Source organism: Solanum lycopersicum, chromosome 4 (genome assembly GCF_036512215.1).
Source record: "Solanum lycopersicum chromosome 4, SLM_r2.1".
Classification (NCBI taxonomy): Eukaryota; Viridiplantae; Streptophyta; class Magnoliopsida; order Solanales; family Solanaceae; genus Solanum; species Solanum lycopersicum.
The window spans coordinates 4,481,016-4,495,867 of NC_090803.1; the positions used below are offsets into that span (position 1 = coordinate 4,481,016).

The 14,852-nt window shown below is 33.5% G+C and overlaps 3 protein-coding genes and 1 non-coding gene across 4 annotated transcripts; 3 read left to right on the plus strand and 1 right to left on the minus strand.

Annotated features, from left to right (window-relative positions):
* Positions 1-862: 862 nt before the first annotated feature.
* LOC101262710 (ubiquitin-conjugating enzyme E2 7) lies at positions 863-4,479 on the minus strand. Its single transcript, XM_004236705.5, has 6 exons — positions 4,183-4,479; positions 3,990-4,092; positions 2,957-3,054; positions 2,746-2,846; positions 1,746-1,823; positions 863-1,285 (listed from the first exon to the last, which is right to left on the minus strand). The coding sequence occupies exons 1-6, from the start codon at positions 4,223-4,225 to the stop codon at positions 1,211-1,213; spliced, it is 498 nt and encodes a 165-aa protein (XP_004236753.1). The 5' UTR covers positions 4,226-4,479; the 3' UTR covers positions 863-1,210.
* Positions 4,480-9,393: 4,914 nt separating this feature from the next.
* On the plus strand, positions 9,394-9,465 carry TRNAP-AGG (transfer RNA proline (anticodon AGG)). Its single transcript has one exon. It is a non-coding gene; the product is annotated as a tRNA-Pro (tRNA).
* A 1,395-nt stretch (positions 9,466-10,860) lies between these two features.
* hsc70.3 (heat shock protein 70-3) lies at positions 10,861-13,761 on the plus strand. Its single transcript, NM_001279284.2, has 2 exons — positions 10,861-11,115; positions 11,833-13,761. Exons 1-2 carry the CDS (start codon positions 10,902-10,904, stop codon positions 13,572-13,574), a joined length of 1,956 nt encoding a protein of 651 aa, NP_001266213.1. The 5' UTR covers positions 10,861-10,901; the 3' UTR covers positions 13,575-13,761.
* A 446-nt stretch (positions 13,762-14,207) lies between these two features.
* LOC138347836 (uncharacterized) lies at positions 14,208-14,846 on the plus strand. Its single transcript, XM_069296382.1, has one exon. The coding sequence runs from the start codon at positions 14,208-14,210 to the stop codon at positions 14,844-14,846; it is 639 nt and encodes a 212-aa protein (XP_069152483.1).
* Positions 14,847-14,852: the final 6 nt, after the last annotated feature.

The window sequence follows — 14,852 nt, forward strand, 5'->3', positions numbered from 1 at the left end:
TGAATTATCGAGTACTGCACAATGTTATTAATGAAAATCTAAAATCATTAATATATAGCTATCTGCAAAAATAAACTTCGCAATGTATGAGTTCAAAATTAGTCAAACCTTGATTTCAGAAAAAGAAAACTACTAAATATTTGTTTGGCAAGGGTATAGAGAGAAAATGTGGACCCTATTCAATATTTAGAATTTTTAATTTTGGGATAAATAATTAGTAATACTTTATATTGCTTCCATTTAAATGGTGTCTTAATTGATAGGTCATGAAAATGTAGAAGTAAGAAATATTTTTGAATTTTATGTTTTTTTTTAACACAATAGATCATCAATATGTAATATTAGAGTACAAAATACAGTACATCTTTCTTTGTTCCTTCCTTTTTATAGACACACTTTACTTTGAAAAAGATTCAATGTTCAAAGTACACACTGCTTGTTGCTTTCTACCTGTGCTACATCATTTGTCTTTTTGATTGAATAAGCTTGGAAGAGAACTTTAACATGTATTCTAAGTATAATTTTTTATCGTCAAAGATAGCATATGTACAAATCTTACCTCTATCTTTCAGAGATCTAAACACGTACGTGGAAGTATAAAAAGAGTAGAATGTAAGATCCCGACAACTCAATGGAAGAGAATCAACTAATGATATACGCAACCTTACCTCTACCTTTGTGATATCTAAATAAATTTTTTATCATTTTAACTAGACAAATGCAACTCCCTCCCCCCACCCCCCTCCAAACCACCACACACACACACACACACAAGAAACGAATGAAAAAAAAAACACCATACATACAATGGGAAAATATGACTTGACTCCCACACACAAAAAAAGAAAAAAAGCACTCTACGTTACAATGGGAAAATATGACTTGATATATTACAACCAAATATCAACCCATCCACTTTTTTTCATTAATGTGCCTTCTTTCACTTCTGGGGTGGAAGAGACATAAAGCTTGATATAACATAAAAAAAAAAAGAGAAGGCCAAAGATCACAAAGTTCAGCAACCTATAAAGTTTTTCCAAGAAATATAACTGGCAATGAACCTTCAAAGTAAGACTAGAAAGGCACAATACACAATGTCTAACGGTTGACAAATTCTACACTTTGTAGCAATGAACATCCAGCCAAAAGAACGATGATAAGCCATTTTATCAGCTTTATCATAAAATGCATTGGTACATTTCTGTGTTCACTACATTTCTTGTGACCGTCTTACACAACGACTGACCCTTTTCTTGAATTCATCCCTTTTTTCCCTCCATTCCTTCTGCACAAGACCATAAAATGATACATTAATAAGATATTAGAAGGCACTTCAGGGTATCAGATGGAACAAATGATTTAAAGAAATGTGTCTATAGTTCATCCTTACTGTACAAAACAGCTTGCCTCAACAATAAAGAAGAAACGACATGTCATTTGCTTTCTATTTTATCAGCACCTTCCACTCTAACAAACTCAAATATCTTCCACCGACTGATTGATCTCACTATCATCACACAGACTTGGCTACATTTTAAGGTAACTCCTAAAAGTCGAGATATCTAAGGACATTTTGTTTATAGAGAGATAGTTGTGGGGATATTACTATGCGTGAAACTCAAAAAAGAAAACCTATTGAATGTGTGAAGACATATGAACTACAGAAGGTTCCGATGAAGTTCCAATGTTAGGCAGTTCATTTACAGGGGATCAATAAGAAAGAATTTAGAAATCAAGTTACTTACAGCAGCTTCCACGTTAGCAGGGGACTCATCATTAGGACTTGAAAGCATGGATATGATGCTCAAAATTATACTCTCCACCTGCAAAGGACTCTCAAAGTCAATTTTGATTCTATAGAAATATATCAACATTTGCACATGTCAATAAGCAATAAATAAAGAAGCACTGACGTCGGGCAAAATATAAGATTGAAGCAATTACATTTGAAACCACGGGGGAAAAAAAAATCATCACAGGTGGTGTCCTTACATTTGACATGCATCATTAAAATTGGCAAGCACGTTGGACAGAGAATTCTAATCTAGTAGAACTCTGAACATGTTCTATGCACTGCTTATATAAATCAATTGGTCAATTTAAAAAGAGGGGGAGGGGGACCCCACAGAAGAGATTAAATCCTTTGATCAACGGAAACTGTAGTATTTTTTTCATGCATGTGGAACTTGAGAATGAAGAAAGTAGACAGGTTGATGCATTTGACAAAGGAATGAAGGTTTAAAGACAAAGTGGTCACATTGAGTTCCACGACCTACTCAATTACAAAGAGATTAAACATTGATAGAAGAGTTATCACTAATAGAAGATTAAGGCAGTCACAGGATACACAACAAAAATTATAGATCCATGTTCTTGAGGTCATACATTGCCTTCTCAAAACAGGAGCAATGTGAATCAAAAGCTCATTAATTTTAGCTTTTCTGGGAAACGCTTAAGAAAAGCACTGCAGAAGATCTCCAAAGTGTTTCTTTTATTTTATTTTGTTTTTTTATTCATTTTAGTAAATTCAGATGATCTTGAGATTTGAAGCAAAAACAAGAAACAGTAGCCAAATCTTGGAGAGACATTAACCCCCACACTTTTTAAGTTTTTTTGCAGTAAGCAAAATGAAAAGATAAGGAAAAATCTTCCTCCATGCAGTTGGTGGGAGGTTAGAAAAAATAGGAAGAAAGACAGAAATTCTGCAGTTCACATTTCACAATGACATTTGTGATATAGCAATACCGTGTGGACAGGAGACCAACGCTCATTAGCACACTCATAGCCATTTGGATCATCACCAGGGGGGTGAAGAATTGAGATGCAAACCTTCCCATCAGAGTAAACTGTATTGTCATACCAAAAAAAAACAAGCAAAAACTAAAATCAGTGCTGACAATGGTAATGAAGAACAACTAGTTTATTAAGCTTCAAAAATAGATATGTAGCTACAGACCATTTGGATGCCAGATCTCTGTGGTAAACCTTACAGTTGGAGGACTGTTGGGATAATTTTCAGGAAAGCTCATGATAGCATTAAAGAAACCCCCTTCACTGCAATAATAGCGATTACACAATTTTATACCCTTAATTAAATATGAAAGAACTGTCATATTTTAGCATATCTAAGGTTAATACAACAATCACAGATTAAAAGAAAGTTAATAGGCGAGGAATGCAAACTCCAGAAAAATGAGTTCTCAAAACCGCAAGCACCAAGGACACAAAGTTAGCTGGAAATAGTCCTTTTTTCACATAAATTACTTCGCGCCTACACTTAATAGGGAAAATAAATTATCTATTTTATGTCAAAATAGACTCTTTACTTGTACATTCTCTCCATGTAGCCTTTCTCCCCGGCAAGATAAATCTATACACTTCAATAGCTTGAAACCTCAAGACATTCTTCATACCAATCAAGATAGGCAGACTCTCCCTCTGAGATGGTGGACATACTCGATTGATATGGGAAACACTATTGAATTGGTGTACCACTTAGCAGTCCCCTAAATCCGGTACGAATAAATCTATAGTTATCAATATTCATGGGTCTGAGGAGCAACAGACAGGGAGTTCATCTTCAAGAAACAATTGAATGACAAGATCCTTCTTTTCAACCAATCAATGCAATCCTCTTTCTATTCTGCAATATTCCATTTAATTCCAATACAAAGATACCATCAATGTTTCTATTTCAAAGCTTCAGCAGAAATTCGAAAAACCCAGAACCCAAATGGCCAAAACCTTGTTATCAAATATCAGTAGATTACAGCTTCAGAACCCAATTACTTGACTCGACCGCACAGCCATTTCAAAGGAACATTAAACCAAATCACAACAAATTCTTAAATTAAATGAAATATTAATAGAATCACAACCCAATTACTTGAATCATCAGATAGTCATTTAAGCTACAACAACAAATTCAAGAAACAAATTAGCTACAAACCCAAATTCAAAATCAAGACAAAAACAAGGTGACCACTCACTATAAAGTATCTTGAGGTCCAATAATGGTGACACTCCATTCAAACAAGTTGCTTTCATCAACCAAACCAGCCGAAAATCCATCAACTGGGTGTTTACAGAGATCTGCAAGAAAAAAAAGCACAAATCAAAAAAAAAAAGAAAAGAAAACAACCCCAATTCAGCAAAAATTACATAGAACCCCAAAACGGATACCCTTAAGTTGTTTCTGAAGGAGAAGACTAGCTTGTGAAGCCATACTACTTCAGAGAGAGAGAGGGGAAAAAAGAGAAATTCTTCTAGAGAGAGAAAGCTAAAGAATACAAAAAGGGGTTCTCTCAAGAAGGTTCTAGGGCTGCGAAAGAGACGAAGAAAAACAGAGGTTCATGGAATTTATACAAACAGGGGCGGTGCAGCATAAAAATTGGGGGTTAACAAGTATATCATTTGGAACCATTTGTGGAAGAGTTTTTTTAGATTTAAATTTTAGGAGTTCAATACTTCATATTTATTGAATTTTGAGAAAAAAAATTAATATATTTTTGAATTATCATAAATGATAATGTAAATATTTTTTGTCATATTTTTGAGATATAATGTCTTTGCCGTTTAAAAACTAGAGCATATATGTTCTTATGCATCGATAAATGTTCGATCGGTGGATCAAATTATGACACGTGTATGTCAGTTAGTATAAAGGGTATATATGCTCTAATTTTTGGACGCAATGGCATCAATGTCCCAAAAATATGATCGGGGATATTTGCAAATCATTTATGATAGTTCGGGATATATTTGTCCTTTTTTGCCTTGTATTTTTAGTAATAATGAGGGAAGTATGTTCATGGTTATGGTTAAAAAACTCAATTCGAATCGCAATTCGAACCAAATCGATTAAAAAATTGACACTTTATTTGATTTTAAATTTTAAAAATCGTAACTATTAATTTGATTTTGATTTTACTAAAAAATAATCACAATCTAAAAACGGAAAATAGAGGATATTGATCTCGAGCATATTATTTGCTACATTTTACTCACATGTACCCTTACTTTTAAGAGCATTTTTACTATATTGTGTTTGTTTTAAAGAGTATTGTGATATTGTGCACTAAGATATATAACTAGACTACATATAAAGTTTGACATGAGAATCAATCAATTAAGAGCTGAAGCGAACGAGTAAAGCTTAGTTGCTAATCAGATGAATGTGCGGAAAAAACTAGACAAGTGAAAACTGAGTGTGGTGCACTACAGGGGCGTGATGGGTCGGGGATTTCAACTCCTGTAGGGCTTAATATATAGAGATTTAGTGTCCTCAATGTCTATTTTATGCTCATAAGTGATGCTAAAATGTTAAAAGGCAGCAATGAAGACACAAGAGTAAGACAAGGACATTACGAGAAAAATAAGAGCGAGAAGGTTGAAAAAGTTAAAGGAAAGCAAAGTTGGTACTTGCCAAAGTCACTCGGCGAGTCGCCGAGTGGACCTTTAGCTCGCCTAAAGTTCCAACACGTTAATCCATGAATAAAAACTAACTTGGTGAGCAGTCAAGCGGTTTGGTGACACGCCGATGAGTTCGGCGATGTCAATTTTGCTTGCCAAATGTTACAAAAAGAGGTGGGAAGAAACACGCTAAGAAGGTGAGAAGAGGAGAACTCAGCGCACCGCTGACCAGTTTGGCGAACTCGACCCAACCGCTGAATTTTATAGGAAGTCTTGGTGAAAAGCCACGCCAAAAAGGCGAGAAGAGGAGCATTCAGCGCGTTGATCTGTTTAGTGAGTTCGACTTACTTCGCGGAGTTAACTCTGTGCTTAATTCTGAGAACATATATAAATGCATTTTTAAAAAGAAGAGAGGTAGTTCTCACATTGTTCACTTATGGGTTTTAGAGTTTTTTCATTCTAGAACATATTTTTACATTTTGAGTAGAGATTTAGCGTTTGTGAGACTTTTAGCCTAATTTTTAGTATTTGAAGACTTTGGATTGTTGTCAAATCTGATAAAATCTTTGTTGGTAACGGTTATTTGTTCTTTACAATGTTTGATTGAAACCCCTATTTTTTGAGGTGTGATTATGTAATTGAATGCGTTAGCTAGTTAATAGGTGTTGTAATTGTTATTTTGATGTGGGTTCAATTAGTTGATTATGTATTAATTGAGGAATTGTAGTTGCAAATGTAATTCGAGCTTAGTGCTCGATACTTGCTTGAAAAAGAAGTATTAGAGTCAGAATTATTAGTTGATGATTGTATTGGTTGCATCATTATGAATCTAACTTGAGAACGTAAGTTTGATTGCAATTTTACAAATCTAACTTGAAAAAGTTGATTGATTGAGACAATGAGTTGTTCAATTGTGTTTTGCTTGTTGAGGTTCGAGAGAATTCACTTGATTTGCAATAGTTGATTGAAAATAACTATCCAGTGAGATTCAACACATTAGATTAACTAGTACTTACCCATCACGCAAAATTAACATTGGGAAAATACACAAGTACCTCCTTAGACTATGACCGAAATTCAAGAGACGCACCTTAATTAAATTAAGGTATCCCCATGAACATATTTTTTTTTATATTTTTATGCACCTTTTTTGCTTATGTGGCATTCAAATATCTTCCACCCGCATCAATTACGTGGGTCACGGAGTGTGTCATTTCAGACACAAAGTATATATAATTACAAAAAAAAAAAAAGTCTTGAGGGTAATAGGACTTTGGTTTAATTAAGGTGTGTCTCTGAAATTTCGATCATAATTTAAGGGAGTACTTGTGCATTCTCCCATTAACATTCAACTTATTGCACTCCCAAGAAACTTTCTCTACTTTTTTACTTTCGATTGTTAGTAGTCATAAATTGGTTACTCAAATTCCCCGTTCGATATTAATTGTCAAAACTTTGTAATTACTTTAATGTTTCAAAACTTCAGCATCTACAAACGATTAGGACACAATATCACTTATTGGTTGAATTCTCTACCATATCACTGTACGCGGGATCGATCAAATTCTTAGTTGGATTTATACTTGTTAGCAACCGCCTACACTTAAAATTGAATGAAGTGTAATTGAGCATTATCAGGACGTCACTCCATATTCAAAACTGCATACACCCCAGGCTAAACACTAGAGGCGCCACACTAGCCTCCAAAATGTTGAAACCCCAAGCTAGCGCTCTGTCGGTGTGCCACATTAGGGTCTAAATTGATGAAGCCCCAAGTTGACGCTATGCTGGCATAACACCGTCACACATGTCGTTACGAGGAATCTCAAATTTTTTATGGTCTAAATTCAAGAAGGAAAATAAATTAATTTTTCAAACCCTATAAACACTCTCTTGTACCTTTTTTTTAGGGTATCGTCATACTTTTCAGCGCAAGAGAAGACAATAGAATTCGTTATTAGGTTTCTTATCTTCTATTTTTTCTTAAAAAACATTACTTTGCATGGAAACAATTGCTTTTGTGCTTTTTTATTATCATGAATAGCTAAGAACCCTTGATTTGGGGCTGCAGTTACAAATAATTGCAGAATATTGAATCAATAGATGAAGTTGATTATTATTTAAATTAATCTTGTGTTCTTGAATTACTATTTTAATACTCTTTCATTATGAACAATCTATTCTTTGTTCTTGAACTTGCGAGAGGAATATAGAAATAAAACTTGAGTTATAAGAAACATGATTTTTTCTCGTACGAAACTAGAATTTATTTGTATTTATAATAGGAATACACCTAGTTACCGTGCTTGATTACAAAATAAGAAGAAAACTTAATACTCCGTTGTAGATTCAATCTATCCCTGCTCAATAATGTAGACTGTCAAATGTGGTAGGTGATTAAAGATCAAAAGATTATAATCATTATATCACTTTTATAAATCGGTGATTTAATAACCATCTAAAAGTCATTGAGGTAATACAACACACAAATTTTTAGTTAAGATACAACCCTTGAATTTTTCCAAAGTATTGTTATACTTTAAAAGTGAATTGGATTGTTGATAGTTATTTTAATTCTAGCACTCTTAGTATTCAGTTGAACTTGAGGACAAAGAAAACGATAAATCTATAAAGAAAAAATATTGAATTCAGTTGAAGCTAAAAACGAAGATAGAGAACATTAGAAATTACATAATAAATATAATTAAATAAAAGTGTTAGATCCATAGAGTTTTTTTAAGTATAAGTTTTAAAAAAATCTTATATATATAAATTAATTCCTTTTAGGAAAGATAGTAATTGGAGGAATGGGCTGAGTGAGCTAGCTAACTTCTTTTTTTTTTTTTAAAAAAAAGGGACCATTCTCATTGGTATGTCGACATGCAAAAGTGGATCCACACATTAATGTGTGTGCTAAATACTCTATAATTTAAAATTTTGAATTTATCTAACTTATAAGTAACATTTTTATTTCAATATAAATTATGTTACGATGAATTTATATTTTTTATTTATTTTTAAGTAAATATTTAGATCTAGTTTTTGCTCCTAAGAATATTTTTTAAAAAAAATAAAAAATATCGTCTAAAAAAGAGCTTTTGAAAATTTTAAAATTCAAATTAAAAACGAATTTTAATGTGAAAACAAAACACCAAAATTAAAAAAGCAAATGATGTTTAAAAAGTATAGGTCTAAATGATGACAACTACCAAAAGTATTAGACAAAAAAATACATGCCAACATGTGTATGTTTTTCCTCCGTGGATCATGCGTTGCACCTTTGGATTTGTACTGAGATACTCCAAAAGATTGAAAATTATCAAGCAATCTAACATGTTACGTTGTTTTGATGTCGCTAATCAAATTACGAAATAAATTTTATAAATATCACATTTAAATTGTGAAAGTTTAAATTTTCTAGCTTTTTATGTTTAAATTTCACGAGTCTTATACGAAATTTGAGTTTTTGATAAATTTTCAAACTTCACGTGATTATGCTGAAATTATATGTATCAAAGTTCGAATCAAACCTCGTGTAACAATTTTGTTTTATTTTTGAACAATTTAGATAAAGATTTTTTTATTCATAAATGAATTTATCTTTAAAATTAACTATTACTCAATTATTTTTTACGTGGTGCCCAATATTAATTAACAATACCATAATTTGCTAGATTATTTTTACGCTGGAGAGTTGATAGAAAATAATGTTGTCGTAAATGTAAAAAATTAGGAATCACGAAATTTGAAACAAACATTCCTTTCGGGAGCTTCAATTATAAATAATAAAATTACTTATGAATTTAGATCGATTATGATTCGATTTTTAACTTATTTTAATACGTCAAAAATAATGTATATTTATTGAATGAAATGTATGTTTGTCAACTCTATCACTTTGGTGATTGAAAATAAAAGATATAAATATTTCTTATTTATATTTATTATATAAAATAAATTTTGATATCTAAGAAACAAAATGGGCATTTGGTCTAGTGGTATGATTCTCGCTTAGGGTGCGAGAGGTCCCGAGTTCAATTCTCGGAATGCCCCAAATCTTAATTTTGGTTAATTTTAAATACACGTTAATTTTGTAATATTACGAATCTTATTAAATGTTGATACATCTATTTATGTAATTAGATAGTTTCTCCATTTAAAATTAAGCAATGTTAAGTTAGTTATGTAATTGAATAATTTTTCATTTAAAATTAAGCAATGTTAAGTTTGTTTGGTTGTATAATCTCTTGAAATTAACAAAGTGCGTTTATCATTTGAAATTTAAATTGTTAACTAAAATAACTTTAAAAATACTTTTAATAAGGTATAATACTGTTCGTCATGAACAAAACTCACATAATTCTTTTGGAAAATATTTCACATCATTAAGAATATTATTCACCTTATATGTATCACATTTTCCCTCAAATATCAATATAAATGTTGTTTATATGCTCGACACAAATTAATATTTTAAAAGACTTTGTTAGGACTTGCCCTTTAGCAAACACTTTGATATTGATGAGATCAAAATTGGCATACTGATGATATTGATGACAGTGACAATCTTGATACTAATGACGATATCGATTGTAACCTTGATACGGAACTAGAACTGTTAACTAGGATGAATGGGCTAACTGTGCATATGATGCTAGAAATAGATCGATTTTATATCACCTTTCAATTCGAATTAGCAAAAGTGATGTCTCCTTGCACAATATGCATTTTAAACATTCATAATCTGAATTGAATGAGTCGAATGACTTATTCCTCTCTCTCTCTATATATATATTGAATAATTAACTCAATTTTATCGGCTCATAATATAGTGAGTGGTCTAACATGTAGAATTTAAAGTAAAGTTCAAATTATTTTTATAGATTTACATTTAATATAATTAAATGCCTATATTGACATTTAAAATTAAAATGTTGTACTCTTTGTCCCAATTCATGTAACACATATTATTTTTTGAGTCAAACAGTGAAATTTTCAATTATTTTAAAAAATAATATATATATATATATATATATATATTTATAAATTACATAAAAAAATATTATATATTTCAATAATTAATAATTAAAAATATAAAAAAACTTACATAAAATATAAATTTATTTAAATTTCAAAATTTGAAATATATCACCTAAATCTACGGGGAAGAGTAGTACTTATACTTAGTAGAGCCTAACTAATACTAGAGGAAAAGGTAAGAAAATTGAGCGAAGCATTATGAAACACGTCTAGAACTGTAGAGAAATCTCCAGAACTTACCAGAAGCTACAAACAATTGGTTCAAAAAAAAAATTATCACCAAAACTCACCGTTTTAGTATCCAATCCACACTTACCTAGAAACTTCTCGAGACTCATTTCAACTATTTATACTCTTTCTCATTTTTTCCATTTTCATTCACATTATTCAAAAACAATCTGTAATTCTGTGATACTTTTGCTTTACTAGTGAAAATTAAAGTTTTGGAAATGGCCGGAAAAGGTGAAGGACCAGCGATCGGAATTGATCTCGGAACGACGTATTCGTGTGTAGGTGTATGGCAGCATGATCGAGTTGAGATTATTGCTAATGATCAAGGGAACAGGACTACGCCGTCGTATGTGGCGTTTACTGATACGGAGCGGTTGATTGGAGATGCTGCTAAGAATCAAGTTGCTATGAACCCTACCAACACTGTTTTCGGTTAGTTGTGGAAATTCCTTGCTTTGTGATTTTTGTATTTGTTGTTGATGATTCTCACTTTTTGTTCAGTATTTGAGCTATGACTTTGAGCTTATGTTAAGTATATTGGAGCAAGGATTTTGAGTTTTATGAATTTTGAATTTGATTAGATTCTCGATTAATCAATCATTTATAACTGTTAAGCTAGGTTTTCGCAAACATAAATATATAGAACTGTTTTTCTGCCCTGTTTCATCAATTCATGAAAGTTTTAGTTGATCCTGATTTGTAACTGCATTTTCAACTTATGGTCTTTTGATGCCCTGCTTTTTTGTTAGTTTATATAGTGCAATAACGATTAAGAGTGTTATAAGGAGTGGAATCTAGCGAATTTGTCCAGCTTAACAATGCTAGGTTAAAATCATCAAAGATAATAATTATTTACTCTGTTGTAGCCACTAACAAATTTTTAGCTTACACAAATTATCTCTTCAATTGAAGTTCCAAGGAAGAGAGAGTGATTTTTTGATATATAACTGTATTACACTAGATCATTTGGGAAATCAATTTTGTGTTTCCGTGTTGTCTCTGTGTTTGCTCTCTTCTCTTTTGGTGATCATCAGTTTTGTGTATTTTGGAATTACTTCTTGGTGAAGTCATTTTATGTATATATTGCTAAAACTCTTGAATTATGTTATGTTTGAATTGATGCTGAACTCTTCTTTAACTTGATTGTAGACGCTAAGCGATTAATTGGTAGGAGATTCAGTGACCCGTCAGTACAGAGTGACATGAAGCTTTGGCCTTTCAAGGTCATCCCGGGACCTGCTGACAAGCCTATGATTGTTGTCAATTACAAAGGCGAAGAGAAACAGTTCTCTGCTGAAGAAATCTCCTCTATGGTTCTTATTAAGATGAAGGAGATAGCTGAGGCTTTTCTTGGAACAACAATAAAGAATGCTGTTGTTACTGTGCCTGCGTATTTCAATGACTCTCAACGTCAGGCTACTAAGGATGCTGGAACTATTTCTGGGCTCAATGTTATGCGTATTATCAACGAGCCTACTGCTGCTGCAATTGCATATGGACTTGATAAGAAATCAAGTAGTACAGGGGAGAAAACTGTGCTTATTTTTGACTTGGGTGGTGGTACGTTTGATGTCTCACTACTTACTATTGAGGAAGGTATTTTTGAAGTGAAAGCTACTGCTGGTGATACTCATCTTGGTGGAGAAGATTTTGACAACAGGATGGTTAATCACTTTGTTCAAGAATTCAAGAGGAAGCACAAGAAGGACATCAGTGGGAATCCCAGAGCTCTTAGGAGATTAAGAACTGCATGTGAAAGAGCTAAGAGAACACTCTCATCCACTGCTCAGACAACTATTGAAATTGATTCTCTTTATGAGGGTATTGATTTCTACACAACGATCACCCGTGCTCGTTTTGAGGAGCTCAACATGGATCTTTTCAGAAAATGTATGGAGCCTGTTGAGAAGTGTTTGAGGGATGCTAAAATTGACAAGAGTGGTGTTCATGATATTGTTCTTGTTGGTGGCTCAACTAGAATTCCAAAGGTGCAACAGTTGTTGCAGGACTTCTTTAACGGGAGGGAACTCTGTAAGAGCATCAACCCGGACGAGGCTGTTGCTTATGGAGCTGCTGTGCAAGCTGCAATCTTGAGTGGTGAAGGGAATGAGAAAGTTCAGGACCTTCTGCTGTTGGATGTTACACCTCTTTCCCTTGGTCTGGAGACTGCTGGAGGTGTTATGACCACCTTGATTCCAAGGAACACCACGATTCCGACTAAGAAAGAGCAGGTGTTTTCGACCTACTCCGACAATCAACCTGGTGTGTTGATTCAAGTTTATGAAGGTGAAAGAGCCAGGACCAGAGATAACAACTTGCTGGGTAAGTTTGAGCTCACTGGCATTCCTCCAGCACCAAGAGGTGTCCCCCAAATCACTGTATGCTTCGACATTGATGCAAATGGTATTCTAAATGTCTCTGCTGAGGATAAAACAACTGGTCAGAAAAACAAGATCACCATCACCAATGACAAAGGAAGACTGTCTAAAGATGAGATTGAGAAAATGGTTCAAGAAGCTGAGAAGTACAAAGCTGAAGATGAAGAGCACAAGAAGAAAGTGGAAGCCAAGAATGCTTTGGAAAATTATGCCTACAACATGAGGAACACCATCAAGGATGACAAGATCGCCTCAAAGCTTTCTCCTGACGAGAAGAAGAAGATAGAAGATTCAGTTGAGCAGGCTATTCAGTGGCTTGATGGGAATCAACTCGCGGAGGCTGATGAATTTGAGGACAAGATGAAGGAGCTTGAGAGCATATGCAACCCCATTATCGCGAAGATGTACCAGGGCGGGGCTGGTCCTGACATGGCTGGTGGTATGGATGAAGATGGCCCTTCAGCTGGTGCTAGCAGTGCTGGTGCAGGCCCTAAGATTGAGGAAGTGGACTAAGCTCCACATTACCTAGTGTATGGTGAAATCTAGTTCTTGAGTAGTAGAAATAAGATGATGTATAGTTGTAGTTATACGAACTTGTTTTGTGTATGTAGAAATATCCTTCGATATTTCACCCAGTCTAATGTTTTTGAGTTCTATGCACTTACCTTCTTATGTACTAGATTACTTCTATATCTTTGATTAATTTCTTTACTCTTAAACTCTCAGTTTTATGCAATTTATCTTTAATTTCTTTGTTTTTCTTTTCGGAAACCCACGCGTCTCCAAATTTAGAAGCAGAAGCTTTGATATGAAACAGCGGTAGTGGTGCACTTGAAAATTTAAGAAAATTACAAGCTTCATAGTGTGAATAATATTTTTCTTCTTCTCTGTAAATCGCCATAGCTTAAACTCCATCTATGGAGTAATCATGGTATTAGAAAGCTATGTTCGTAGCTAGTTTTCTTTCTTCTAAGAAATATATAAAATCGACTCCTGATGCTCAGATTCACCAACCGACAAAGGTGATTCCGAGAAAAGGCATCCAAAGTCGTTGCAATGGCAGTTAATAGCTCAAGCATCCAAAGTCGTTGCAATGTCAGTTAATAGCTCAAGCGAAAGAAAAAAAAGGCATCCAAAGTCGTTGCAATGGCAGTTAATAGCTCAAGCGGAAGAGAAGGAGCTGGTAATGGTGAAGCTGATAGTGGTATTACAAGCACAATCTTGTTTTCAGTAATTGATCACAATCACCCTCTCTATCTTCAACACACTGATACTGTAGGTAGTTCATTAATTTTATTACAGCTAACAGGTTTTGAAAACCATGCCTTATGGAATAGATCTTTCAGAATTGGACCGGTAGGTAGAAGAAAATTAGAATTTGTCGATGGAAGATTTCCTAAATCTAAATTTGAACCTGAGTTATATAATCAATGGGAGAAATGTTATGCAGTAGTGCTAAGCTTGATAATGAATACTGTCAGGCGTGGATTGATTAGCTTTGTTGTATATACATTAGATGTGCTTGATTTGAAGGAACGGTTTGATACTGTTAATAGATCTAGGATTTTCCACTTATATAGAGAAATTCACACTCTTGTTCAAGGCACTATATCCATTGCTGACTATCACTCTAGATTGAGGGATCTCTGGGATGAGTACGACTCCCTGACGCCTTGTCCTACTTGTCCTTGTCCAGAGTCTAAGAAGTTTGGAGAACACTGCGACTATCAGAGATTAATGCAGTTTTTGATGAGTCCTACTCTTAACCTAGAAGTCAGATTCTAATGATAG